The sequence below is a fragment of the Hippocampus bargibanti genome, linkage group LG10, assembly GCF_051943395.1.
Source record: "Hippocampus bargibanti isolate YZ-2025 linkage group LG10, ASM5194339v1, whole genome shotgun sequence".
Lineage (NCBI taxonomy): Eukaryota > Metazoa > Chordata > Actinopteri > Syngnathiformes > Syngnathidae > Hippocampus > Hippocampus bargibanti.
The window spans coordinates 707291-734203 of NC_142743.1; the positions used below are offsets into that span (position 1 = coordinate 707291).

Here is a 26913-nt window from a genome sequence, read left to right on the forward strand (position 1 = left end):
CACCTTTACCTTCCAGGCTCTCTCCAGCTCCTCTCTGAGCCCTTGGTATTTCTCGATTTTCTCATGTTCCTTCTTTCTGATGTTTCCATCACTCGGGACCGCTACATCCACGACAACGGCTTTCCTTTCCCCTTTATCTATGACCACGATATCTGGTTGGTTGGCCATTACCATCTTGTCAGTCTGTATCTGGAAGTCCCGCAGGATCTTTGCTCGGTCATTCTCCACCACCTTGGGAGGTGTTTCCCATTTTGACCTTGGGGTTTCCAGTCCATACTCCGCACAGATGTTTCGGTAGACTATGCCAGCCACCTGGTTATGGCGCTCCATGTAGGCTTTCCCTGCCAGCATCTTACACCCTGCAGTTACGTGTTGGATTGTCTCAGGTGCCTCTTTGCACAACCTACACCTTGGGTCTTGTCTGGTGTGGTATATCCCTGCCTCTATGGCTCTGGTGTTCAGGGCCTGCTCTTGGGCAGCCAGGATGAGTGCCTCTGTGCTGTCCTTTAGTCCAGCCCTCTCTAGCCACTGATAGGACTTCTTGACATCTGCCACTTCTGCTATGGTTCGGTGGTACATCCCGTGTAGGGGCTTTTCCTCCCATGATTGTCCCTCTTCCAGCACCTCATCCTCTGTTCCCCATTGACTGAGACATTCTCTGAGTACATCATCCGTTGGAGCCTTCTCTTTGATGTATTCATGGAGCTTGGATGTTTCATCCTGGACAGTGGCTCTCACACTCACTAGTCCCCGGCCTCCTTCCTTATGGCTTGTGTACAGTCTCAGGGTGCTGGACTTGGGATGGAACCCTCCGTGCATGGTGAGGAGTTTTCGGGTCTTAACATCCGTGGTCTGAATCTCTTCCTTTGGCCACCTTATTATTCCTGCAGGGTGTCTGATCACTGGCAGGGCATAGCTGTTTATTGCCCGGGTCTTGTTCTTGCCATTGAGCTGGCTTCTGAGGACTTGCCTCACCCGCTGGAGGTATTTGGTCGTAGCCGCTTTCCTTGTTGCTAATTCGAGGTTGCCATTGGCCTGTGGTATACCGAGGTACTTGTAGCTGTTTTCAATGTCTGCTATTGTTCCTTCAGGGAGTGAGACCCCTTCAGTGTGGACTACCTTGCCCCTCTTTGTCACCATCCGACTACATTTCTCCAGCCCGAATGACATTCCGATATCACTGCTGTAGATCCTGGTTGTGTGGATCAGGGAGTCTATGTCCCTTTCGCTCTTAGCATACAGCTTGATGTCATCCATGTAGAGGAGGTGACTGATCGTAGCTCCATTTCTGAGGCGGTATCCATAGCCTGTCTTGGCGATTATCTGGCTGAGGGGGTTCAGTCCTATGCAGAACAGCAGTGGGGAGAGTGCATCACCTTGGTATATGCCACATTTGATGGACACTTGCGTTAGTGGCTTGCCATTGGCTTCAAGTGTGGTTTTCCACATCCTCATCGAGTTTGCAACGAAGGCTCTCAGGGTCCTGTTGACCTTATACAACTCCAAGCATTCATTGATCCATGTGTGTGGCATCGAGTCATATGCTTTCTTGTAATCAATCCAGGCTGTGCACAGGTTGGTATGTCGGGACCTGCAGTCTTGAGCGACTGTTCTGTCAACCAGCAGCTGATGTTTGGCACCTCTAGTATCTCTACTAATGCCTTTCTGTGCTTTGCTCATGTATTGATCCATGTGTCCACTTATCTTAGCCGCAATGATGCCTGACATGAGCTTCCATGTTGTGGAGAGACAGGTTATTGGCCGATAGTTGGAAGGAACTGCACCCTTTGAGGAATCCTTCATGATCAGGATTGTTCGCCCTTTGGCTAGCCATCCTGGGTGAGTCCCATCCATCAGCAGCTGGTTCATTTGTGCTGCTAGGCGCTCGTGGAGAGCTGTGAGTGTCTTTAGCCAGTAGGTGTGGACCATATCCGGGCCTGGTGCCGTCCAGTTTTTCATACCTGAGACTCTTCCTTGTATATCTGCCGCTGTGATGGTCACTGGGTTCTGTTCAGGGAGGTTGCTGTGCTCCTCTTTCAGAGTCACCAGCCATTGTGCACTGCTGTTATGTGCGACCTCCTTCTCCCATATGCCTTTCCAGTATCTTTCAGTTTCCAGCCTTGGAGGGTCTGCTCTCCTGTTAGAACCCTGCCACTGAGCGTACACTTTCGCAGGTTGTGTTGCGAACAGCCTGTTTATTCTTCTGGCCTCATTCTCTTTCGTGTACCTCTTTAGGCGACTGGCCAAGGCCTGGAGCCTTTGTTTGGCAGTTTCGAGTGCTTCAGGTATGGTTATCTGCATGTACCTCTTGGTACATATATATATATATATATATAAAATACTAAAAAGTTAAACATTCAGGGTGTTGGAACGGATTAAAACGATTTACATTATTTGCATGTAAATCGTTTTAATCCGTTCCAACGCCCTGAATGTGTAACTTTTTAGTATTTTATACATTATTTTATGCATGAAATTGCACATTAAAATGATGACCAACACATAAAAAGCAATGTATATCTCAGAAAATGTTAAGCAAAATGGCAAAGACATAAATACCATAAACAAAAATGTAACCCAGGCTAATCGTACGTTCGCGTTATCGTAATCTTCTGTACGAAAGATTACGATAACATGAACGCGAAAATAAAAAAAGCATAAAGAAAATAATTATGAATAGGATTTTTTACCTTTTGTGGAAGGTTGATCGTAGATTTCGCCATGCTGTATTCCCTAGCCAGATTATACACTCGCACACCTCCTTCATATTTTGCTATTATTTCTTTCTTAAATGCAATTTCTTTTTTCACTTGTAGCAGCTTTTCTGCTTGCACTGACTTTCTTTGGAGGCATAATTAGGGGCTAAAACACTTCGTACACCTATATTAAACGCGAGAGCAAAACACGGCACATCCGCACGCGACAACAGTTGGTCACGAAGAGTGCGATCTACACCCGTACGTCACTCATCATCCCACTCCCACTCACGCGTCGTACCGGCGTTCGAACTCCGATTTTTGTTCGAACTACGAAACAAGAATTTCTCTAATTTTTTGTTTGGACTCTGATTTGTTCGAACTCTGAGTTGTTCGAAAACCGAGGTTCCACTGTGTGTCTATATATATATACAGTAAAGTCTCGTTATATCGATATCGGATATATCGATAATCCCGGTTATATCGATACTATTTCTATGCACGCACGGAGAAAATTACATGCAAACAGGGTCGGATATATCGATAGTCCCGGTTATATCGATATTTTTTCCGACTCCCTTGAATATCGATATAACGAGACTTTACTGTGTATATATATATATATATATATATATATATATATATATATATATATATATATATATATATATATATATATATATATATATCCTCGTCTCACCCCCCATGGGTGGTGTCTGTCCCCCATTTCAGCTCGGGTCCTCTACCAGAGGCCAGGAAGCTTGAGGGTTCTGCGCAGTATCCGTGCTGTTCCCAGCACTGTGCTTTTCTGGACCGAGATATCCGTTGTTGTTCCCGGGATCTGTTGCAACCACTCGTCCAGTTTGGAGGTCACTGCCCCGAGTGCTCCGACCACCACAGGCACGACTGTCACCTTTACCTTCCAGGCTCTCTCCAGCTCCTCTCTGAGCCCTTGGTATTTCTCGATTTTCTCATGTTCCTTCTTGCTGATGTTCCCATCACTCGGGACCGCTACATCCACGACAACGGCTTTCCTTTGTCCCTTTATCTATGACCACGATATCTGGTTGGTTGGCCATTACCATCTTGTCGGTCTGTATCTGGAAGTCCCACAGGATCTTTGCTCAGTAATTCTCTACTACCTTGGGAGGTGTATCCCATTTTGACCTTAGGGTTTCCAGTCCATATATATATATATATATATATATATATACACAGAGAGAGAGAGAGAGAGAGAGAGAGAGAGAGAGAGAGAGAGAGAATATACAATTTAGTGAAGGGTTTTGCTGTTTTATAAAAATAGCTTCTTTCACTCCCCTTTCAAACCATCTATTTTCTTTCGCTAAGATTTTAACCTCACTGTCATCAAATGAGTGGTTGCTAGCTTTTAGGTGCATATGTACTGCCCACTAGATCATTACCACGTAGGCTTAGTCATGCTGATGAGGTGATACCAGAGTTAATGGGGCAATCAGGCCAGTCATAGACCATAATCAGTCAGGACAATAGGAGTAATTTCTGCAGCCTCAGGGAATGGTCCTCTGCTTCCCCAACCTTAGTGCAGGGACTTATCATAGCAGAGGACTGGCACCGCCACCTTTGGACAGTAGGGATATATATATATATATATTAGCCCAGAGCTACCAGCAAAATTTTATTTTGGTACTCAAAGTACAGTTTCCACATTTACTTGAGGATGACACGGCATCAAATCCTCTTCAACCTCACTTTGTTGGGAAGGTCAGGGGGCCGAGTCCTCAACATCTGGGTTGGGAGACGACGACTCTACCACTGAGCCTTGCCACCCATGTTTCACCATGACATACACTTTTGTGTCATTTCTTTCGGATTTACCGTCTCAGAGAATATCAATAATATCCCAAATGAGATTGGTTTTAAATAATTTCAGCTTTCAAGGAACAATCATTGTTGAAGCTTTTGATCTCTGTTCAAAAGAATTAGATTGTCATTGTATGACACTGTAGACACTGTGTATTACAAGCAAACGTAACCTTTTTTTGTCAAGAGAAGTCTTGCATTATCATGGATCAAGACCTGTTGTTAATTTTACTGTCCACATCCTTGTGAATGAGCAGCAAAATGTGTTTTTGGCTGGGAATTAATGCACTTCTTCCCCCTGGTAGATACTTTTGTGTTTGAACTTACATCGACGACTCTGGAAACCTAAGATCCTTTCAACTAGCCTAGCGCGTTTCGGCACACCAGACAAGAATTAGAAAACAAAGAAAAGGGTGTTGTTTTAAAACATGGCTATTAGCTGGTTTTAACAGTGCTTGTTTGAACTTGACATTGGCAAATAAGTACAATATCAGTCATTCTCACCCTTGGGCTGTGTCTTGTCAATGGTGGAATCAAAAAATAAAAACATGATGGAACATTGTATCCTATTTTTCCCCCAAGGTAACCGTTTCTTCTCTGTTAAAGCAGAACCAGTTCTATTTGGATCAGCAAAGGCACCTGAGGCGAAGTCATCACCTAAGGACCTTTGTTGGCTGACTCACCAGGTGGAAGGAATCCAGTAGCCTCATGAGTTCAGGGGCGGGGTTACGCTCCGGCTTAGGGTCCTCCAGCATGTCGTCTGGGTTTGTGACTGTTGACGAGAAGAGAGAAGGGAGCCCAGGTACGGTCACCTTTACAAAGGTGTCCAAAACCTACACAGCATCCTCTCCTATTCTGAAGGATCGGAAGCTCATGGTGTCCATGGGGGAAAAGAACACCGATGTTTTTGACGGTTAGTCATATTTTGCATTCTCTTCAAGATTAATCACTTCATACATCAGCTATTTAATTGAAGAAGAGATGATGAACAGACACATTTGATGTGTGGACATGTTTCAGGGAGTTCAAGCACAGACTCATCTCCCGAGTATTCCAGGAAGGAGTATGGTGAGTCACACTGAATCACTTAATTAAAACTCCGAGGTGGCTGCTAATGTAATCAAACTGCCAATCTCTCTTTTCTCTAAGGCTCCTCAAAGGCAACGGCAGGTTCCACCACACGAGGGAGATCTCACAGTCGAGGTATACATGCGCTTCAGAAAGCAGTAATGTGTTTGTAGGTGGGGAAAAAAAAGAAAATTTAATTCAATGGTTTGGATTTTATATGGAAGAAGGTGGACAACAACTCATGAGGTAGACTATAGACCAGTAAAACGCAGGCCTTACGTGACCCGGATTTTGGAGGACCAATCAGCGACCAGCGAGTCTGAACAAAACAATTAGTACTCGTTCACTGATTTCAACAGAAGATGGAACAATACTACTGTATATTTACTCCACAGGCGATCTTTGCCAAGTAATGCCTGGATTACTAATAGTAATGAAAAAATGAACATCAGCTGTCCTTTAAGTGGCCGCAGATTTAGCTTAAACTATTGCTATTTTGGCGGTCCGGTAGTCGAGTGTTTAGCACGTGGGCTTCACGTTTCATTGGCCATGGGTTCAGAGTTTGCACATTCTCCCCGGGCTGAGTCGAGCAATTCATTGCTGTGACTTCCGTCCAACGCCCGGCGTGGGCCGGGCGTGCCTGTGCACCGAAGAATGAATTGCTAGACTGACTCCACGCCATGATCAAGCTCTGCGTGTCACCTGCCTGGGAGACCTGACAATGAAACTACTTACTAGGTTAAACAGAAACATCTAACTCTTTAGTCTCTCTGTCTCAATGGAGATCACTGCCAGTGTAGGAAGTCGTCCTTGATCAGTCCTGTTCCGACTGTAAGTTTTCAGTCTTTTGAGAATGAGCGCTCCACTGATGCTGGAGTAGCTGGAACAGTGAGCACGAGCTGGAGCCACTTTGTCGCTTCAGGAATAGTTTCAATCAGATCCTTCTTGGCCAAAAAGCTGAGAAGCTGTCCAGGAGATTTATTCATCCCTCACCGTTTGTGAGCTATACAGTCCGGTGTTGCTCTTTCTTTAATTATTATCTCCTGCTTCGATTGAAATTTAGATATGTAATCCTCCATTCTGAAAATAAGGCCAAGCAACACGAAAAAATGAGTGGATGGCTGCACTTAACTTGCTAACTGTTTACTGTATCTTGCTGTCACTAATTCTATTATTCTGCAGCCGAGGAGTCGCAAGAAGAATCTGCAATCACCAGCGCCCCCTATCATGAGGGAGGAGAACTGTTGCCTCACCTATGCACACAGTTTTGATAAAAATAAAATACAAATAAACACTGTAGTACAGTGTTTATAATGTACAGTGACTGTACATTATATACACAAGCTAAACTGTAGAAATTTAGTTCATACACTAAAAGTGTTTGAACACTTTAAAAGCGATATGCAGAGGGACAGCAATGCGGTCTCACTGCAGAGAAAGCCAGCACAGTTAGCCTAGTGAATGCACAATCCACGGTGAGGCTCAGGCGGCTGGTGCCTCACCGCTCGTCTCGACTTAGTATTTGAATGGTAAATGTGAAAATTCAGCGACTTTGAAAAAAAAATCAAAAAATGGTGAAGTTAAATGGAAAAGAATGTTAAAGTACAAATCACTAAATAAATATAACCCTTTAATTTATCTTGTCATTTGATATTTCCATGAGGAGAGGTGAGGCACAGCCGTTTCCATTTTTGTGGTGACTAAAGCACTGGATATCCTTTCCTTTTCCTTTCTTCAAAACAGTTCTAAAATATCCTAATGGGATAGAAAATATGTTGTTTCTCTTTTCAAGTATGGCTGTTACATCTCAGAAACAGTTGTTGCTGATGTCACATCTTATTTGACTGTTTTGTGTGGATTTTTACATATGGGTAAAAATGACCCACTATATAATCGAAATGATTTTTTTTCAACATAATATGAAGGTTAAGATAATATTCAAACAATTTGGGATGTTTTCACTTTCAGAGAGTGAGATTCGAGCCAGGCTTCAAAGTGCTTCTCCTTCAGCAAGCTGTGAGTTACCGGTGTTCATGTGAAGGTCATGGCCACCGATACAACACGGTCACTTGTGCTCTTTTCCTATTTGTTGACTGACATGCACTCGGCAGGGACTGAACTGGATGATGTGAAGCGTCTGCTGAGGGGAAGTCAGTCTGAGAGCAGCAGTACCATTCAATCTCCAAACAACTCTTTGCCCATTCCGAAGAAGGCCACCGTGGAAACAAGAACAGTGTCTGAGACCGCCAGCACCATTCAGTCCACAAACAACTCTTTGCCCATTCCTAAAAAGGGCATTGTAGAAACCCGAACCTTGTCTGAGAGCAACAGGACCATTCAGTCTCCGAACAACTCCCTGCTCATCCCCAGGAAGCCCAGTGTGGACGCTAGGATTGCACCTGAAAGCACCAGCACTATTCAGTCGACCAACAACACATTGATTATTCCTAAAATGACCAGTCTGGACACCAGGAAGGGAACGGATATCTCAAAACCAGGTTTTCTGTGACCAAAACATTTTACATTCATTTCACAAGTCAGCCTTTTTTTTCTGTGATTCAGGGGAGGACACTCAATACGTTTGCTTGCCCCTTCATCTTGTTATGGTTTTGCAATTCAAAAAATATAGTATAAATCGTAAGAGTTCGTATGCTTATGAATTCTCATCTCCATGCCAGGTCTGTCCCCTGCTCCAGATCACTATGGTGGTGTTTGGCCTGGAAGTGTGAACAGCACTTACAGCTACCACACAAGTCCTAACAACTTAAGCACCACATCTACCATTTACCACTCAGGTCAGTCAAATAACATATCCATGTGGCTATCCATGTGTATGTGCATAACATAACATATGTGCATAACTGTCCCACTCTTGAAATAGACTATTAACACGTTAAGAGTCATCCCATGTGATAAATACGCAGAAGGTTTATAACAGGTATCTCTGCACGTTGACATTTTCACCATTACCCCTAAACTGGCCTGAATTCAGTGCCTCATTTTTGAAAATATGTTTTTTTTAAATTGGGTCAGACCTTTCTGTTCTACAAAATAATCCACGTCTGAAGTATAATGCATCTGGGATGAATGTCCTCTGTGTGTCGAGGTATTTTACTGTAATTAACAGGATCTGATCAGTTGTTTGATATTGGTAAATCTAGGAGGTGGGCGAGGAGGAAGGGGAGTAGCAGGAGGCGGAGGCGGTGTTCAGAAGAATATGGCCTTTAGCCCTCCCCCTGTACACAGTGGACTAACTGTCAGCAGCACCGGTCAGTCTTTCTGGTGAACATTCTGTCATAATTCATTCGAGACCAAGAATTTCAAGTATAAGACCAATTGCTGAATGTGTTTGTGATTATTTTGGGTCTATCAGTGCCAGTGTATGGTGTTCAGAATAACCTCATCAGTACCGCTAGCCCTCCTGCTACCATCTCTCCGGCTGGAAGGAACACTGAAATAGGTAAAGCAATTTTCAAGACTCGTGTTTTTTATTACATCCTTACTACTTCCCTTATATCACAATGTCATTATTTCTTTCATTCCCTCAGTTTATGGAGTGCAAAAAAATGTCTCGAACCCTCCAATCAGCACAACCACAGGTAAAAAAAATCATGACGAGATATGCAGTTTGTGTGCAAGGCTGAATAAAGTACAACATGTGACAGTGATGCAATCAAAACCAAAAAGAGATGCAAAAGCCAAAGAAAGTACAATACAAATAACTTGTTACAAAAAAATAAGCCAAACCTCTACGGACACAAAATCGAGGACATCCTGCCATCCATCCATTGACACAATAAAATGCAAAAAATGAGGCAAGAAGCTATGTGGCATAAATCTATCAGTTCAACACTTGGAGACAAACTCATGAGTCAAGATCAAGAAGGCTCTTTGACAGTCAGTACTTCAATACTGAAGGGAAGGCCCTCCTCTGCCGCCTGCTGGTGACACAGAAAAACAAAATCATAACACTGTACAAAACAAAACTACACAATTAAAACTAAAACCGAACGAAATTAAATAAATAATAATACTTTAGCCACTATAGCAATCATGAAGTGGTTCGTGCTACTTTGGGAAAGAATGGGCTTGTGACAATAAACCCATAAGTTAGGAACAACTACAGCATTTACAAAAACAGAGCACGTAAAGGAAAGGCACCATGGGTACTCCTGTAAACTGGACATGCTTAGTGGTGTGCAACTTTAGCCGCATTAAAACCCAAGGAATCCCAAAAGTTAGATTCACAGATGCTTTGGGGTTAGCAACAGTTGAACGGTGGACACTGTTCGAAACTTCAATGTGACACGGTGGTCAGCAAGTCGATGCGAGCTACGGGCTGCTCGTGCCGCAGCAGTTATCTTGCAACAAATGTCTGTGGAAAATAATATGGCGAAACACGTCGTGGTTAACTTACGACTCAGTCATTGCATTCTCCAAGGTGGCAAATAGCACACACTTTGAACAAGTTCTCACGTAGGAATTGCGTGGGATAAACACAATAATTGCAAAGCTAACCTGGTGGGATTAAAGTGCTTGTGTGATTCAGTCAAATTCACAGAAGTCTCGCTGGAACCGCGAGAAAGATGAACAATTCATCATTTTAACACCAACATTGCAGAGAATTTCATAGCTGTCACACATACACAAACACGCGTGCACACACACACACACACACACACACACACACACACACACACACACACACACACACACACACACACACACACACACACACACACACACACACACACACACACACACACACACACACACACACACACACACTTTCCTCCTCCTTGGGAGTCCATCGGAGTCAAAGATGACATAGGTTCCTTCTCCTGTGGTGTATTGGACAGTGGTTATCGTTGCTGGCGACTATGCCACCGTAGGTGACTGTGAAGCCCGATTCCGGAGCCACAAATCTTGCCACATTCAGGACATGTGAGGCCCGGATCAGATTGCCGAGGTGCCACTGGAACAGCACAAAAGTGTCTTTACGGACGCCACACCATCCTCCACTGGGTGTGTTTATCTTCCAGGTGTGCCACACTTTCGTGGCATAAGGAATGCCATAAGGGTCAGTTAGCTGCAGAAGACTCCAGATCGCTGGGCTTGATGTTGTACCTTAGAGAGTCGGTAATTTATTACCCACAGCTCCACCAGCGGTTATCTCTGAGCCCCTTCTTGTTTGCTATGGTGACGGACAGGCTGACAGACGATGTTAGACAAGAATCTCCTTGGACCATGATGTTTGCAGATGACATTGTGATCTGTAGCGAGAACTGGGAACGGGTGGCGGAGAAACTAGAGATGTGGAGATATGCCCTTGAAAGGAGAGGAATGAAGATCAGTCACAGCAAGACGGAATATATGTGTGTGAATGAGAGGGATCCAAGTGCAAGAGTGATGCTACAGGGAGAAGAGATAAAGAAGGTGGATGATTTTAAGTACTTGGGGTCAACTGTCCAGAGCAATGGAGACTGTGGAAAAGAGGTGAGGAGGCGTGTCCAGGCAGGCTGGAGCGGCTGGAGAAAAATGTCAGGTGTGATGTGTGCTAGAAGGGTTTCAGCTAGGATGAAAGGAAAAGTGTATAAAACAGTGGTGAGACCAGCCATGATGTTTGGACTGGAGACAGTTTCACTGAAGAAAAGACAGGAAGCAGAGCTGGAGGTAGCAGAGCTGAAGATGTTGAGGTTTTCTTTGGGAGTGACCAGGTTGGATAGGATCAGGAAGGAGTACATTAGAGGGACAGCTCATATTAGAGGCTTTGCAGAGAAAGTCAGACTGAGATGGTTTGGACATGTCCAGAGGAGAGAGAGTGACTATATCGGGAGAAGGATGCTGAGTCTTGAACTGCCAGGCAGGAGACCGAGAGGAAGACCCAAGAGGAGCTTTATGGATGTGGTCAAAGAGGACATGAAGGTAGCTGGTGTGAGAGAAGAGGATGCACAAAACCGGGATAGATGGAGGACATTGATTCGCTGTGGCGACCCCTGAGGGGAAAAGCCGAAAGGAAAAGAAGAATACAGTCCTGATTTTGACTTGAAAGACATGCCAGATAAGAGTGTCAAAATTACGATACAGTAGAGCTGATCTTTTTGATTCTTAAAAAAAATATAAATGATATGTTATACCACTCCTTTCTTTGCATTTTATCAAGTTTGTCTGTTGTCATATCTTTCTTGGAGATGTATTAAATAACTACATTCTGCAAATTTGACCTGCATCCCTTTCTCTTGCAGCCCGTCCCAGCAGTCCTTCTATTGATGAACCTTTGGGCAAAGATTATACATTTACGATGATAGAAAAGGACAATACACCTGTCAAAAAGGAAACAGAGCGACTCGTCATGACCAAAGACACGGGAAAACAATTCATGTCTGCCGCTCCTGCAACATCTTCAATATCTGCTGGTACGACTTGAGAATTACTTACTGCAAGCATATTTAAGCAATGCAGAACAATAAACTATGGAGATGGTAAACACTCAATCCAAGTGGAATTATGTGTACTCTGTTCTCTTTCAGCGACCTACTCTGATGATTCACTGATGAGAGAGAAACACAAGTTTTCAATGGGCACAATGAATGACGAAAGGGATGCTAACGGTACGTCAAGCCTTTACATTACGGGGCACGAGACCATGTATTTATTGATCGGTTGATTTATTTTTGTCAGTAACTTCCTGTTTTATTTACCACAGCTGCACTACTAAAATATGGGTCAAAAGATAAAGTTGGCTGCGCAGGTAAAGTAAAATGTCCCACTGTTACATCATAGTGTGCTTTGGTTTGTAAAATGTATTACTTTTTGACTTTTCTGTATCGTTACCAATCAGTACATTGATTATCCTTACTTTTGAGTCTTTCCAAATGAAAAACAAATTGGATACATGTCGGGTACCATGTCGAAGATAACTGCGTCGTGACATTAAAACAAAAATAAACAAGCAAAACCATTTTTCACTTGCAAGCGAAAACAAGAACGTTGGTGCAGCTCGCCAAATTTGGTCACAGCTTTTCTGCCGATATGAACCCAGTTTTGAAAATAAAAACAAATGTAAGATGATTGGAAAATGTTTTGGCAGTTGAGTCTTCCATAATATATAGTGCTCATTTACAAAATGGACTCCTTTGAATTTGTACTCATCAGATATGTGCAACGACGGCTCGTGCTTCGGCTTGAGCCGCTGCTGCCGCTGCAGTTGGTGGAAGTGGCTGCTGGGCATCCTGCTCAGTCTCCTCCTTCTTCTCGGTCTCCTCTTCGGCCTCATCGCTTTGAGTGAGACAAGACTTGCATCTTATCCCCCCCCCCCCCCCTAATTCAATCATGTCTCATTTTTGATTTTGATCTCTCAAGGTGAGGAAGTGAAACGTCTCAGGAAGCGAGTTGAAGCTGTAGAAGCCATCACCGGTGCTGCGTCAGCGAGGACTAGTCGGCTCTCTGGCATCAACATTGTTGATCCGCTGGATTCCAAATACACGGACAAGAGTTATTCCGATAACGGTATTGGTTTAGGGACTGCAAGAGGTTCAGGGGAGGACTTTCAAAGAACTGTCCAGCAGCTGGTCAGAAGTGAACTACGCTCTGATGCTTTTAGAGGTTCGAAAATTCATCCGAAATATATTGCGCTACAACAAAGAGGCAATGATGCTCCATGGTCTGATGTGAATCAAACGTCCTCTATTTGTAGACTCATTGAAAGGAGCTAAAGGAGACCCTGGGATGAAAGGTATGGGTCACCTGAAGAAAATCTGAACGCAATTATTTTTATGCGCTTCATGAGTCGCATTGTTGATCCACAGGTGATCCAGGTGTCCTTGGGCTTCAAGGTGAAACCCTAATCAGTCTCAAACATTTGTGTGGTCAAGACTGTTTTAGAAAGAACCACATAATATATTAATGTCTTATTTCTGGTAGGTGATGCTGGATTTCCTGGCCTCCCAGGTAAAACTTGGGGACTGCTTCCATCCTAAAATGAAACCACAGCATACATTTGTCGCACCTCTTCAGTCATCTTGGCACGTAGTGGGTGTTAGAATATCACCACGCTGAGTCAGTCCTCATAGAATGATGGCCGAGTATGCGTTCAACACGCTATCATTCCTCAGGTCCTCCTGGACTGGTGGGTAACCCAGGAACAGAAGGACCCAGAGGTCCAAAGGGCAGCACAGGTAATTTTGGTCATATATGATGTGTCATAACGAGCATTTGAAAGTCTTAACGTGTATTTTCCATATAGTCGAACCTTGTTTCAACCCATCCCGTTGACCTTTTAACTGTGATGACGTTGTAACACATTTTAAACTGCTGATTTCACATTATTCTCTTTCCATTTGGCGGGTTTACTGACAACGAACACCTTTATAACGTAAACATCATTATAATGACCGGATATCTGCGACAAAATTATGAAAAGGTCTTCATGCAATGAACCGTGGGAAGCTAACTTCCGCAGAGACCTTGCTTACGAACAAAATGTGCAGCCTGGTTTCCGGTCCGTTGCTTAATAACCATGTAACGCAAGGGTGTCAAACAACTTTTTTGCCGCGTGCCACGTTGTAGTTACGGTTTCCCATCGAGGGTCATTCTGAATTTGGGGAAGCCATTAGAATGAATTTAATCCGCAACACATATTACAGACAGAATACACCCCAAATAATGACTGTTATTGTGATTTACATATGACAATTTGAAATTTTAGTTCGGACTTTAGCAAGCATTACGGAACTTGACATGCTTGATTTGCTGTCGAAGCCCGAATAAAATAATGTCGAAAATCACACAAACTACCATGCAACATACAAATAAGTTTGTTTGACTGTATTTAAGTTGACAGAGTTACAGGAAAATTACAACAGACCGGTCATACTTTGGATGGGAACAGCTGTTTAGTTTCCCTAGATAGTATCGAAAACTTTGTGTGTGAATAGGTGATCCGGGTCTTCAAGGATTTCCAGGTCCAAAGGGTTTGGATGGGCCAACAGGCCCCCGAGGAGAGCCTGGTTTTGGACAGAAAGGAGAGAAAGGTAAATATGGCTGAATCGTCATCCATTTTCATGTTTTGGTGGCCACTCGTTAATACTGAAATCCAACTTGGACAGGATCTCATGGTGATATGGGACCGATTGGCGCTCCTGGACAAGCGGGACTGAAAGGTTAGCAGAAATGTCAATATCAGTGAATGAACGTAATGAAGTAATAAATTAAGTCACTAATCATGAAAAAATATGTCATGGAAATGTAAATACTCTCTTTCCAAGTTGAAGCACATCAGTTGTTCTTCAGTCATAATTTGAACTACACAGGAAGTACTGTATGTGCGGAGGCATTCAAGATGGGCCAAAAGGCCTCTGATCAGTTCATCATTCATAGTTTATTGATTGTTGACTTTCAATAAGTTGATAGAATATGTGATTTAGATCGCTAATTTAACCAAATTAAACTGTAAATGTCTCCAGGTGCTCTTGGTCCAAAAGGTTCCCAGGGTGACGGTGGATATCCAGGACAAAAAGGTTCGCTTCAGGCACTTATATTGAATTCATTTTCCTTTCAGTACTTTCACGTCAACCTACGAATCTGTCATTACTGTCAACATGATTTGACCAGCCAAGTGTTGTGTTAAACTAAAGACAACTTTGTATTTAAACTGAAACATCAGGAACACCGGGATTGCCCGGAATCAAAGGGGCTTTAGGAGAGAGGGGACCTCGTGGCCCAGCAGGTACGGAACGTCTGTGAGAACCTCGGGAGCTAAATATATACGAGAAGCACATGAACACTTGAGTGACTCAAGTCATTGTTTTTTAAAAGTATGAAGAACACCTAATGTCCGATATGCTCAGTTTGGATAGCTAAGTAAGGCCATTTATGCCCATTTATTCATGAACTAAAATCTTTTGATACCTAAGATTATGCAATATCAATGATCAGTCGCAAGAAAAAAAGTGACTTTGGTTTGACTGATGTGTTTATAAAGGTGAACCTGGAAGAGAGGGCCAAAAGGGATCCAAGGGAAATGCAGGTAAGCAATAAATAAATGCATCCATCCGTCCGTCCGTCCGTCCGTCCCTCCACCCGCACACGCACACACACGCACATATACATACATATATACAAACATACATACACGCACACATACACATACACACACACACACACACACGCACACACACGCATGCATGCACAAATAATAGATAAATACATACATACATACATAAATAGATAAATAGATACATAATTAAATAAATGGATAAATAAAAAAAATCAAAAAAGAAATAAAATGTGTGGGGGTTGCATGCTCTTCCCGGGCCAGCATGGATTTTCTCCCAGTACTCCCATGTTTCCAAAATATGCATTGCAGGCTGATCACTCCAAAATTTGTATGAGGTGTGAGTCAGAATCAGAACCAGAAACCCTTTATTCGTCCCACAATGGGGAAATTTGTGGGTGGGGCGGGGTGAAATGATAGAAAACAAGAGATTCTAAGCATAGTAAAATAAACATGTAAACTGTATATTGTAAATGTGCAAAACCGTTTCCTAAAAAAAACTGTACATAGTGCAAGTATCAAGAAAGGCGTGTGAGCACGGATGGCTGTTTGTCTCCGTGTACCCTGCAATTGGCTTACAACCAATTCAGGGTGTCCCGCACCTAGCACCCAAAGTCAGCTGAGATATGTTCCAGCGCACCCGTGACCCCAGTGAGGATTTAGCGGATCGATAAATGGATGGATACTTTTCAGTTCCCAAAATTACCAAGAAGCTGGTGCAAAAAAATAAAACCTTTTCCTTTCTTAACCCTTTCATGCACCCTGTAACCGGATAACATGATGAGGTGTCCACTCTTCGCGAAGGGGTAAACAGCCTGTGTATAAATTGCAGGTGAGGTCGGTTCAATGGGACCTCCTGGGACGAGGGGATCAGCTGGGCTTCCTGGAGATGACGGTCTTTCAGGTGCCCACACTGTCGAATCTTGCTCCTTTCTCCCCATACGATCGCACTTTAATTCATTTCCCTTGACACGTACATATTTTTTCAGGTCCTCCAGGAAATCAAGGTCCACCAGGTTTGAAATATATCTTAATACCGCCGCTGAAGAATTCCAAATTATATAATTTTTTTAATGATTGCTAATGATCCATTTCTGCAGGAATTCCTGGAATCCCAGGACAGCCTGGTGAAAAAGGTAAAAGACAAAATTAAAATCTCCCTCTCCCGGGTCATGTCAGTGTGACCGAGGGCCGTTTTTACGTTTATTAAAACAAAATGGACACTGTTTATATTTTTTTGTGTGACTGCGTCAATGAGGCAACGTTACAAAACTTTTGGTACAATGCAGCGGTCTAGCATTATCTTCACTTCATAATGGCTGCGCAGACTTCACAAAGTAGTTGTCTGTATGAATGTGTGTTGGCGACTGCACGTCAGTTCATGTCAGGCAGAACCCTTTTCGATTACAAGTGGTTCCTGATAAGAATCACCACGAGACGGTATTGGAACAGAAACGGGGAAAAAGCTCACTGGGGAATATAAGGAGAGTTACAGTCTCTCTTCTCTTAGGGGTATAATGGCGCGTTTTTTTAATAAATTGAACGCTTTTGGTGCTTTATTGTGTGGAAGAATTGCGTATGTAATTGTACACATGCTTTTGACAAAGAAATGTAAAATTGTTCATTCAGGTGAAATGGGTCCAGCTGGTCGAGTCATTTCTGCAGGTAAGACTTTACGTTGGTGCAAAGAGAAAGAACTTAAAACGGTAAATATTGTCTATCTCTGAATTTGTTTCAAGCTGGCTCAGACACGGTGGCAATCCCAGGACCACCAGGACCAACTGGACCTCCAGGTCGTGCTGGAGTTCCTGGTTTGTCTGGTCCCATGGGTCCAACCGGAAACCCTGGTAGAATACAATACATCTTTGGAATATATATATATACAATGATGGTCTGAAGTTTGAGATGACGACAGACAATGGCAAGGTTGAGTCATTTCTTTGCAGCATAGCCTTGTCTTTCTGAGAAGAGGTTTTTGATATAATCGTTAAGGTCTTAAAGGAGACCGAGGAGAGAAAGGGGCTAGAGGTGAGAGAGGAGAAGCTGGCATCAGCGTCACACGTTCAGAAACTGTTAGTTCAACACGAACTGGGAGTAAGTACTGCACCTGTTTCCTTGGTTCTCGTACCACCAAAGCCTTCATCAAAATTAGAATGTCACAATTGTAGAACTGAGATTCACGATTCTTTCCAAACAGGTCTGTCTTCATCGGCTGGAGTGATGGGCCCACCGGGACCACCAGGGCCACCGGGAGCTCCAGGTCTTCAAGGTCCTCCTGGTAGGTCCAGAACCTCAAAAGTCAAATGTCCTAAGAAGTTTAGTTCCAGTTTGGAGTTCCACCAAATGATTTTTCATCCATCCATCCAACCACCCAATAAACAACCCAACCACTCACATACCCATGATGTTATGGGGACAGTTGTTACGTACGTATTTTTGTAACAACACGCACGTTGTTACAATTTGTTAATTTGCGAGAGGAAATAACGTGTTAATTTGGTCACATCTGGACCGAAATGTCAAATTGTCATGTGTAATCAACGTTTTTGCAATAACTGTTTATATTCACTTGAACAATAATTGAACAAATGAATTAGAATTAACTTGAGTGATTTCAAAGCTAGTCAGCTATGAATTTGTTGCGTACAAGTAATCATTTTGTGGTTTCGCCGCCAAAATGGCCGTCCGAGGAAAGACACGACTCCAAATACACCTGATTCAAATGATTAGATAATCACCAAGCTCTGCGGAAGCCTTACGTGGAAACTGCTCATTTGAATCAGGTGTGTTGCAACAAGGAGACTTGGAAAACATACAGGAGGGTGGCCGTCCAGGACTAGGAGTGCCCACCCCTGATCTAAAGGATTACAAGTGGAGTGATTTTCTCTATCTGTGACACCACTCTGTAGAACTTAGTGTTCTATAGGAAAAGGGGTTTGCTGATCAGCAAATATTTGTATTTGGCATACTGTAAAGATACTGTTCCTGCATTATACACTCCAAACTCTTTAATTCCAGTCATCATTTCCTATTGTCTCTCTATTCTGGATGTAAAATTTTTACTTGTTTTAAAGGACAACCGACACCTCCGGACAAGTAGTGTCCATAATGTGTAAAATCCCTTCAAATGACTTCTACTGAGTGTATTTTAAAAACATTTTCCACGGCATATAGCTATATTTTCCGTTTTAAGACTCGCGCTGAATATTCAGGAAGTCTTGTTTTTGAGTTGGTGACGATGACTGACATGTCATGTCTGGAACGCCCCCGACCGACAAAGCGACACACAATGCATTTTTTCATCTGAAAACTTCATGTTGATGGCGAAATTAGAAGGAAAACACATGAATAATCCGATGGCGAATCGTTGTGTGTTGCACCAAGACTACTATTTGATTCTAGTTGACACAAATTCCCAGCAGACAAATCAGCCCATTTCCAACGGAGCTTGGGTGCCATCTTGTGCATTTTCTGGGATGCTACATTAATGTGCTGATGGCTCGAATTGATACGCAAATACTTCTTTCAGAATCAGAATACCTTTATTCGTCCCGCAATGGGGAAATTTGCAGTCCACAGCAGCAATTGATTCTTCTTTCTTTAATCGATTGCAAACATTTATGCTTTCCTCTTCAGAACTATTTCAATCATATTCATAACTGGATGAGTCACAACAAAGCATCTTCTCCGAATCTGAAGCTATTGTTTTGATTCTCGAGCAAGGCAAGACGTCTTGGCGTGACGTCACGAACTGGGGGCGGGACTTTCTGAAAATGACACTTGAAACTTTCTGACGTCATTTTGAAGTAGTTTTGGGACACTTTAAGTCATTTTTATTAGTGTTTTGCATTTGACTAAAAATATCATACTGCGTGTTTTGGGTATTTTGGATACTATAAAAGGTTTTTCTGATGTCAGTTGGGAAACAAAACATTGGTGTCGGTTGTCTTTTAAATTAATTGATCAATGGAATTTATCTTAGAATTGCACCAAAGACAGCAAAAGAAGATTAGAAAAGAACATTATTTTTGTATTTCCAATTGTCTTAAATAATCACTGAAAGATTTATTGTCCAAATTATATGAGGTCAGAACCGTCTATTTTATTCTACCACGGTCAAAAGTCTTGACTTTGAATCATTTATGTTCACGGGATGCGATGAGTGTTTGCAAGCAAAGTTGAAGATATATTGATGATGGTTCATCTTTTGTTATCACCATAGGTGACTCAAGACAAGGTCTACCTGGACGTAGAGGTCCACCTGGAGAGCCAGGTACGGAAACATGGACTTGACTTTTTTTTTAATTTTAGATTCATTCTTGACTTGAAATGGTGTTTACAGGTATTGGAGCACCTGGACCCGCAGGGCCAAAAGGAGAGGCTGGCAATTTCGTCCCTTCATCGGGTTGGTGGAGGATTTATTTGATTATTTTCAATTATAATCTTGTCACGTATACCTGTGATTGTTTATTCAATAAACACACACACGCACAAACACACACACGCACACATTGTTTTACTTTGTTTCAGGAACCTTCTTTGCTGGACCACCAGGACCACCTGGACCTTCCGGGCCCCAGGGCCCACAAGGTATACTTATACTTGTAAATTAAGCCACGTTCCAAACAAGTGCTGCGGTTTAGTTCACGGCTGTGTGTCCTGATGCAATTCATTGTAATTTTGGGTCCTGTTTAAATTTGATTCTTACAAGGAAATAAAAAAACAAACAAACTGGTGGGCGATTAGTAGACAACATTGGAAACTGCCCGCTTCCTGCCATTACTGTTTTTAATGTATAACAGTACTGTCCTGGGAAAGCAACCTTCTTTTTATTTTTTGACAACAAACCAAGCTGTACTGCTTCGGCGAAAATAACTTTTTGAGTCATCAGAAATGTGTTGCCGTGTTGAATTATTTGTGGATGGCAGCTCGATGTGCAATTGGTGAATGGCTGTTTAATTTGAGGAGGAAAGGAGGATACTTCCTATCTAACATGTTTCTCATCATCATGATCAGGTGAGCGAGGACTCCGAGGTTACCAAGGTATGAATACGATATACACGCGTACTGTAACGACGTGGTGGGTTTACATTTAATACATGATGAAAAAATACATCTTCCACCCCATTTGACTTGTTATAGGAGAAACAGGCCAGCCAGGTTTGCCAGGAGCTCCAGGAGAACCAGGTAAAAGCAGTCAGTGTTGTACAGTTGCGCCTTGATATATGAATGGATCGACTTTCATGGTTTTCCAAGATACGAGCCATAGTTAAGCCAGTTTTTTCGCTTTGACTTACTTGAGAAATGAGTCTGCATATTGGCAGTGAACTCAGCTCTGAGTGCCACTTGTGGTATGCAGGCTTCTTCTTGTGGTAACTATTCTGTTGTATTTAGTTTTCAAATAAAGAGTTGCATTGTTAATTAGAGCAATTATTTGTACGTACTATTGGTGATGCCGACTTAGCCAAGTGTTGTTATTTATTTATTTCTTTTTAGGTCAAAACCGCCACTACATTGTATTGAGGTAAAGTACACCAAAAAGATCATCAAAACTAAAACATTTGTGCATTTCTCACAGGTGATTCCGGATTCTCTGGAGTCTCTCTCGGTAAGATAATTCAAATACATGTCTGCTATGTGAAGTTTACCGTGGATATTATCCATATCAAAACCTTATGTTGATTATTACACATTATACTGGTGCGTTGAACTGTTTTACCAGGATGTGGACAATTCAGTCCATAGGTGGGATGTCGAAGAAATACTCCAACGGCTTGCCATAAACTAGCAATTAATACGACATAACACACATGTGTTTTGAAGTGTTTAATCTAAGCTTGCGACTCTTGACAAGTTTGATTTGCTTTCGGGAGCTGAAAAAAATTATGTAGCGGGCTGGATTTGGCCCCCGGGCCTTGAATTTGACACCTGTGCTATAAAGAGTCATAGTTTGTACCCATTGAAAAATGCCGACATCTGAGCTCAGAAATAGCTGAAGTACACTCGGAGAATTTTTCTGTATTTGAGCAAAATCAATGTTTCTACAAGGTGGAACATCAAGACGAGGATCACCCGGACCTCCTGGACCGCCAGGTCCACCTGGAAGAGATTGGAGTGCTTCGGGTTCAAGTGAAATGGGCCAATACATTGCAGAGTACATACAGAGTGAGATGTTCTTTTTGTTGCCAATGGTCCAATTTATATAACTACATTGTGATTATGTAGTGATTAATCCCATCAAACTGTTTTGACATACAGGTGGGAACTTTAAGCAGTACCTGACTGGGCCTCCGGGGCCTCCAGGGCCTCCAGGGGTCTCTGCGGGCTCAGGTGCCGAGATGGTGGATGATGTGGCAAATCGGGTCATCGCCTACATGCAGAGTAAGGATGGTGTCAATATAACAACGCTAACTACTGTGTTGCTTTGTGTAAGCGGCTTCGGTAAATGATACCACTTCTGGATAGAGTTGAGGTTCTTTATTAGGACGGCTGTGTTGGTTGGAGGGAGAAGGCAATTGACATGTGTGGCTCTCATAGGCTCTCCCCAGACTGACTTGCAGCACCGCGCATGCTCCTTTGATCTAAAGCCAGGCATCACTAGTAGAACATGCAAATACGATTTGAAAAACATGTTAAATTGTTTCAATCAGTCTCTCAGGTGGTTTCACTTTGCTTGAGGATTTTCGGATAGCATGTCCTGGAATTAGTGGTGTCACAACAGTCTCTGTTCGTCTCTGTTCGTTGACTTGCTATTGTTGGTTCTTTGAGAAGATCTCGGCGGTTTCTTCTTAAAACAGCACCTTCCTCTGTCTGAATGTTGTATGACCTTGGTTGGACCTGATGCAGAACAGTTCCTTTCTGTGACCATGTGGCTGTTTTTGTCTTTGTACCCTAATTGGTCACCGGTGTGTAGTTCAGGTAGGTTCTGTGTTCCTCTGTCATGGTAGAACCTTCCTTTGTCTTTAGCAGGTTTTCCGGGATGGGTAAGTTGGATCTCAGCACACGTCCCATGAGTAGCTGGGCCGGGGACATACCACACTCGAGCGGCGTTGTGCGGTACATCAGCAAGCTCTGGTAGAAATCCGTTCCACTGTCTGCTGCCTTATACATCAGCCGTTTCACAGTCTTGACAGAACTTTCCACTATTGGATTGTGGAAAATGTGGACTTGAGGTTATGTGTTTAAAGTCCCACTCCTTTGCAAAGTTTCTGAACTTCTCATTGGCGAATTGTGGACCGTTATCAGAAAACACCTGGTTTGCAATCCCGTTTCGAGCAAATATGGCCTTCATGCATGTTATCACTGCATCTGCTGTTGTAACTTGCAGTCTGCAAACTTCTGGACACAAGGAGTAGTAGTCTGTGACCAAAAGAACATCTTTACCTTGACACGAAAACAGGTCAGCACCCACCTTCTGGTATGGTCTTTCTGGTGCTTGGTGTGGGTGTAGTGGTTCTGCCGGTTGATTTGCTTGATATTTGAGGCAAAGTGTACATCTTAACACTTGATCTGTGATGTCTTGATTCATTCTAGGCCAGACATCCGTTGTCGTGCTCTTTTCTTGCACTTTTCAATTCCAAGATGTCCTTCATGGATCTTTTTGAGCATTTCACTTCTCAAAGTCTTTGGAATGACAATCTTACTGCCTTTGTATATGATGTCATCGACTACAGATAACTCCATCCTGTAGTTCCAATATTCTGCTGCATCTGGTGAACAATTTTGTTTTACTTCGGGCCGTCCATTTTTGATGATTTGTTTCAATTGTTTCAGTGTCTCATCTTTGTTTGTTTCCATCCGTATAATCTCCATCTTTGCATCTGCAACTGGCAATGCACTGGTGCAATGCACCAGGGATCAATTTTAATGTGTCAATGTTTGTTTTTTAGATTCATATTTTTCCAAGTTAAAGACGTACGATGAGCATTTTTCCCTTTCTTCCAGCCAACGCCTCCTGGATCTGATAAATGCACCCTCTGCTTTTCGTCTATATATACCATCAAGTTTATTTTGGTAGTCTGCTAACTTGGCGTGATCATCCTCAGGTAGGGTTGCTGATTGACTGGAAAGAGAGATTATTTGAGCACATACATCGTCCTCTTCCGCTCTTCTGTGTTTCGCTAAATTGCTGCTATATTTCCTCATGTATTTATATTTACCGATTTCGTACTTTAGAAGTTCCCACTCGGGTCTGACGGAGTTTTGAAGAAGGGCTGTGTCCCAATGAGACTTTATTAACCTGTTTATATTTTCCTTTACTTCATCAGGGGTTAACAGCATCCAACATAAAGCCTTACGATATTGATAACTGGTGTCAAGGTTACCTTAAGTGTGATTATTTGATGATCAGACAGTGGTGCTGGGTGGTAGTCTACTTCAACGAGGTCCGCAGAGACTGTTTTAGATATCAACCAGTAATCCAGTCGAGACTGTTTTGAAAGGTCCTTTGAGTGCCAAGTATGTTTTTTAGACTGGCAAACTTTTCTCTGAAAACATCATATAGGTTGTATTTCTCCATGAAGGTGATGATGTATAGATTAGAGACTGCTTGACTTGGTGGTGGAAGTCGATCTAGTTTGTTATTCATAACTACATTAAAATCACCACCCAGAATTAAATAGGCAGTTGGATATTTGTTTAACCAGTACTCAACTTTTTTATCAATTTCTTCGAACAATAATGTATTTTTAGGATGTGAATTGTACCCATATATATTAATCATGATAACATTTTTATCAGAGATTGACAACATAAGTATGATATAGTGACCTTCTGGGTCACTGTCCTCACCAATAATTTCCCCAGAGAAATTTTCTTTTAGAACTGTGACACCGACTGCTTTTTCCGACCTGTGTGCTCCCCATAAGTCTCTTCCCCATTGACTTTTCCAGAGACTGACGTCATTTGTTGTACTATGAGCTTCTTGCAAAAACAAGAAATCACACCTCAATTTTCTGAGAAACAAAAATACAGCTTTGCGGTTCAAGGTGTTCCTCAAACCCCTGGCATTTAGGGAGAGAAGGGAAAGGGACATAGGGACGAGAAAAGTAAGAAATAGACAAAGAACATAGAAGAAGTGAAAAATTAAGCTAGGAAAAGTAAAAAATAAAAGAAAATGCAATTTTTTTAATAAGAACTAAATATAGAAAAAACAAAAAGCAATCCACGGGATCACTTCAAAAACTAAGTGCTCACACCAAATAGAGACTAAGGACTGCTGAATAACCAAAAGTAGATCTACATTTAAACATAATAAGCCCATAATGTTGGATGGGTAGGTATTATAATGTGTAGACAGGGGTGCTCATTACGTCGATCGCGATCTACCGGTCGATCGCGGAGGTAGTACTGGTCGATCGCAGCGTGACAGTAAAAAAAACATTTGTCAGCCTATCAAACGTCCCGTCACTTGATTGACATACAGGGCAACCATTCAGAACTGAATTTTTACCTTTAGGTCGCCGTGCATGCGTAAACAACGGCGCTAAACGCAGCAAAATTTACAAGCTAGTCAGCGAATTACCTCACATTTTAAGCCCTTGCTAAAACATATGGTGATCCAAATGAGTGAGAAACCTGGATCAAAACATATTACTTTCATACGGAATGGGAAAATGTGGAGCGGCATTTTCGGACTGTTCATGGAAAATACGACATTGACTTCACGCCGAAAAACCAGCTGAGAAAGAAAACGGTGGACGAACTAAAATCCCAGTTGTCCGGACAGCAGTCATTTTTCACTCAACATACTTCAAAAGCGAAAGCCGCCAACCGAAGCATCGTTGAGTCACATCATCGTTCAAAACAAGAAGTCCATCCAAGACGGAGAGATGGTAAAAGAAGCATTCGTTGAAGCAGGTGACTCATTGTTCAGAGACTTTAAAAATAAGGCAGAGATATTATCTTCAATCAAAGCTCTGCAGCTGTCTGCGCTGTGAAGCCATGGCTGAGGATTTAACCCAGCAAATGTGGAAAGACATCGGAGATTGTGAGTGTTCTCACTGCTGAAGTCCAGGGCTCATGGACAGTTCTGTAACTTACTTACACGGGAAAAGTACCCCAACATGAGGAAATGTGCTACCTCTTTGACTGCATTATTCGGCTCCACTTATTTATGTGAGTCAGCCTTTTCCTACGTCAAGAGGCCTACCCAGGGCAGCAACCCAGCGGGCACTCCGTGTCATGGAGGACACCTGGTGGTTGCAGAAGGCACATGAGATCCAATATCTGGCAGACTGTAACAACACCCAGGGTTTCTACAATGCCATCCAAGAACTGTACGGCCCTAGAAAGCAAAAACTTTCTCCAGTGCAATCTGCTGATGGCTCTGTGCTCCTTAAGGACCGCCATGAGATCCTTGCTCGCTGGGCAAACCATTTCGAGACCCTTCTCAACACCACCAACCCCGTCAACTCAAAAATTCTGGACAATCTTCCAGACCTGCCGCCAATTATGAGCCTCGACACCCCACCGTCCTTTTTAGAGACAAGGCAAGCCATCATGAGCCTTAAGGACAACAAAAGTGCTGGACCTGATGGCATCCCTGCAGAAGTTTACAAACACGGAGGTTATCTCCTCACGCGCCGTCTGCACCTCCTTATCTATAACATCTGGGAACACGGGAAGCTCCCACAGGACTGGAAGGATGCCAACATCATTGTAATCTACAAAAAGAAAGGGGACAAAACAGCGTGTGGGAATAGCCGAGGAATCTCTCTCCTCTCCACCGCAGGGAAAATTCTGTCCAAAATCATGCTCAGTAGGTTGGTCAAGCATCTCTCAGAGTCTGTGCTTCCAGAAACGCAGTGTGGTTTCCGGAAGACAAGATCCACCACAGACATGATTTTTGTATTAAGGCAGCTTATGGAGAAGAGCAGAGAACACCACCTGGACCTCTACATAGCCTTCATCGATCTCAACAAAGCATTTGACGCCGTCAACCGTGAGTTGCTATGGAAGCACCTCTCCAAACTTGGGGTTCCACCCAAGTTTCTTTGCATCCTCCAGCAGCTGCATGACGGGATGCTAGCCAGAGTACTCTTCGGAGAGCTCCAGTCAGAGCTCTTTGGGGTGAACGCTGGGGTAAAGCAGGGCTGTGTCTTGGCTCCAGCACTCTTTAATATCCTCCTTTCTGCCATCACGTGCCTATTTCACAAAGGCATCCGACATGAAGATGGCATCCGCGTGGAATACCGCCTCGATGGAAACCTCTTCAACATCAGACGGCTCCAGGCCCACACAAAGACAAATATCTGC

At 42.9% G+C, this 26913-nt stretch overlaps 1 protein-coding gene across 1 annotated transcript in view; it reads left to right on the forward strand.

Annotated features, from left to right (window-relative positions):
• Positions 1-26913, forward strand: part of LOC148892026 (uncharacterized) — a 37890-nt gene that overhangs the window by 2732 nt on the left and 8245 nt on the right. The window contains exons 2-39 of the mRNA XM_089007216.1: positions 5145-5448; positions 5556-5603; positions 5685-5738; positions 7572-7619; positions 7715-8101; positions 8282-8398; positions 8765-8872; positions 8977-9063; positions 9152-9202; positions 11849-12019; positions 12134-12214; positions 12310-12354; positions 12759-12887; positions 12966-13208; positions 13300-13338; positions 13412-13438; positions 13527-13553; positions 13718-13780; positions 14540-14635; positions 14711-14764; positions 15068-15121; positions 15268-15330; positions 15586-15630; positions 16490-16561; positions 16647-16673; positions 16758-16793; positions 17287-17322; positions 17397-17504; positions 17650-17751; positions 17855-17935; positions 19880-19930; positions 20000-20062; positions 20188-20247; positions 20674-20700; positions 20800-20844; positions 21236-21265; positions 21706-21822; positions 21916-22038. Of these exons, the coding sequence (XP_088863342.1) occupies positions 5244-5448; positions 5556-5603; positions 5685-5738; positions 7572-7619; positions 7715-8101; positions 8282-8398; positions 8765-8872; positions 8977-9063; positions 9152-9202; positions 11849-12019; positions 12134-12214; positions 12310-12354; positions 12759-12887; positions 12966-13208; positions 13300-13338; positions 13412-13438; positions 13527-13553; positions 13718-13780; positions 14540-14635; positions 14711-14764; positions 15068-15121; positions 15268-15330; positions 15586-15630; positions 16490-16561; positions 16647-16673; positions 16758-16793; positions 17287-17322; positions 17397-17504; positions 17650-17751; positions 17855-17935; positions 19880-19930; positions 20000-20062; positions 20188-20247; positions 20674-20700; positions 20800-20844; positions 21236-21265; positions 21706-21822; positions 21916-22038 (3220 nt within the window). The 5' untranslated portion in view covers positions 5145-5243. The remainder of the gene's footprint in view (positions 1-5144; positions 5449-5555; positions 5604-5684; positions 5739-7571; positions 7620-7714; positions 8102-8281; positions 8399-8764; positions 8873-8976; positions 9064-9151; positions 9203-11848; positions 12020-12133; positions 12215-12309; positions 12355-12758; positions 12888-12965; positions 13209-13299; positions 13339-13411; positions 13439-13526; positions 13554-13717; positions 13781-14539; positions 14636-14710; positions 14765-15067; positions 15122-15267; positions 15331-15585; positions 15631-16489; positions 16562-16646; positions 16674-16757; positions 16794-17286; positions 17323-17396; positions 17505-17649; positions 17752-17854; positions 17936-19879; positions 19931-19999; positions 20063-20187; positions 20248-20673; positions 20701-20799; positions 20845-21235; positions 21266-21705; positions 21823-21915; positions 22039-26913) is intronic.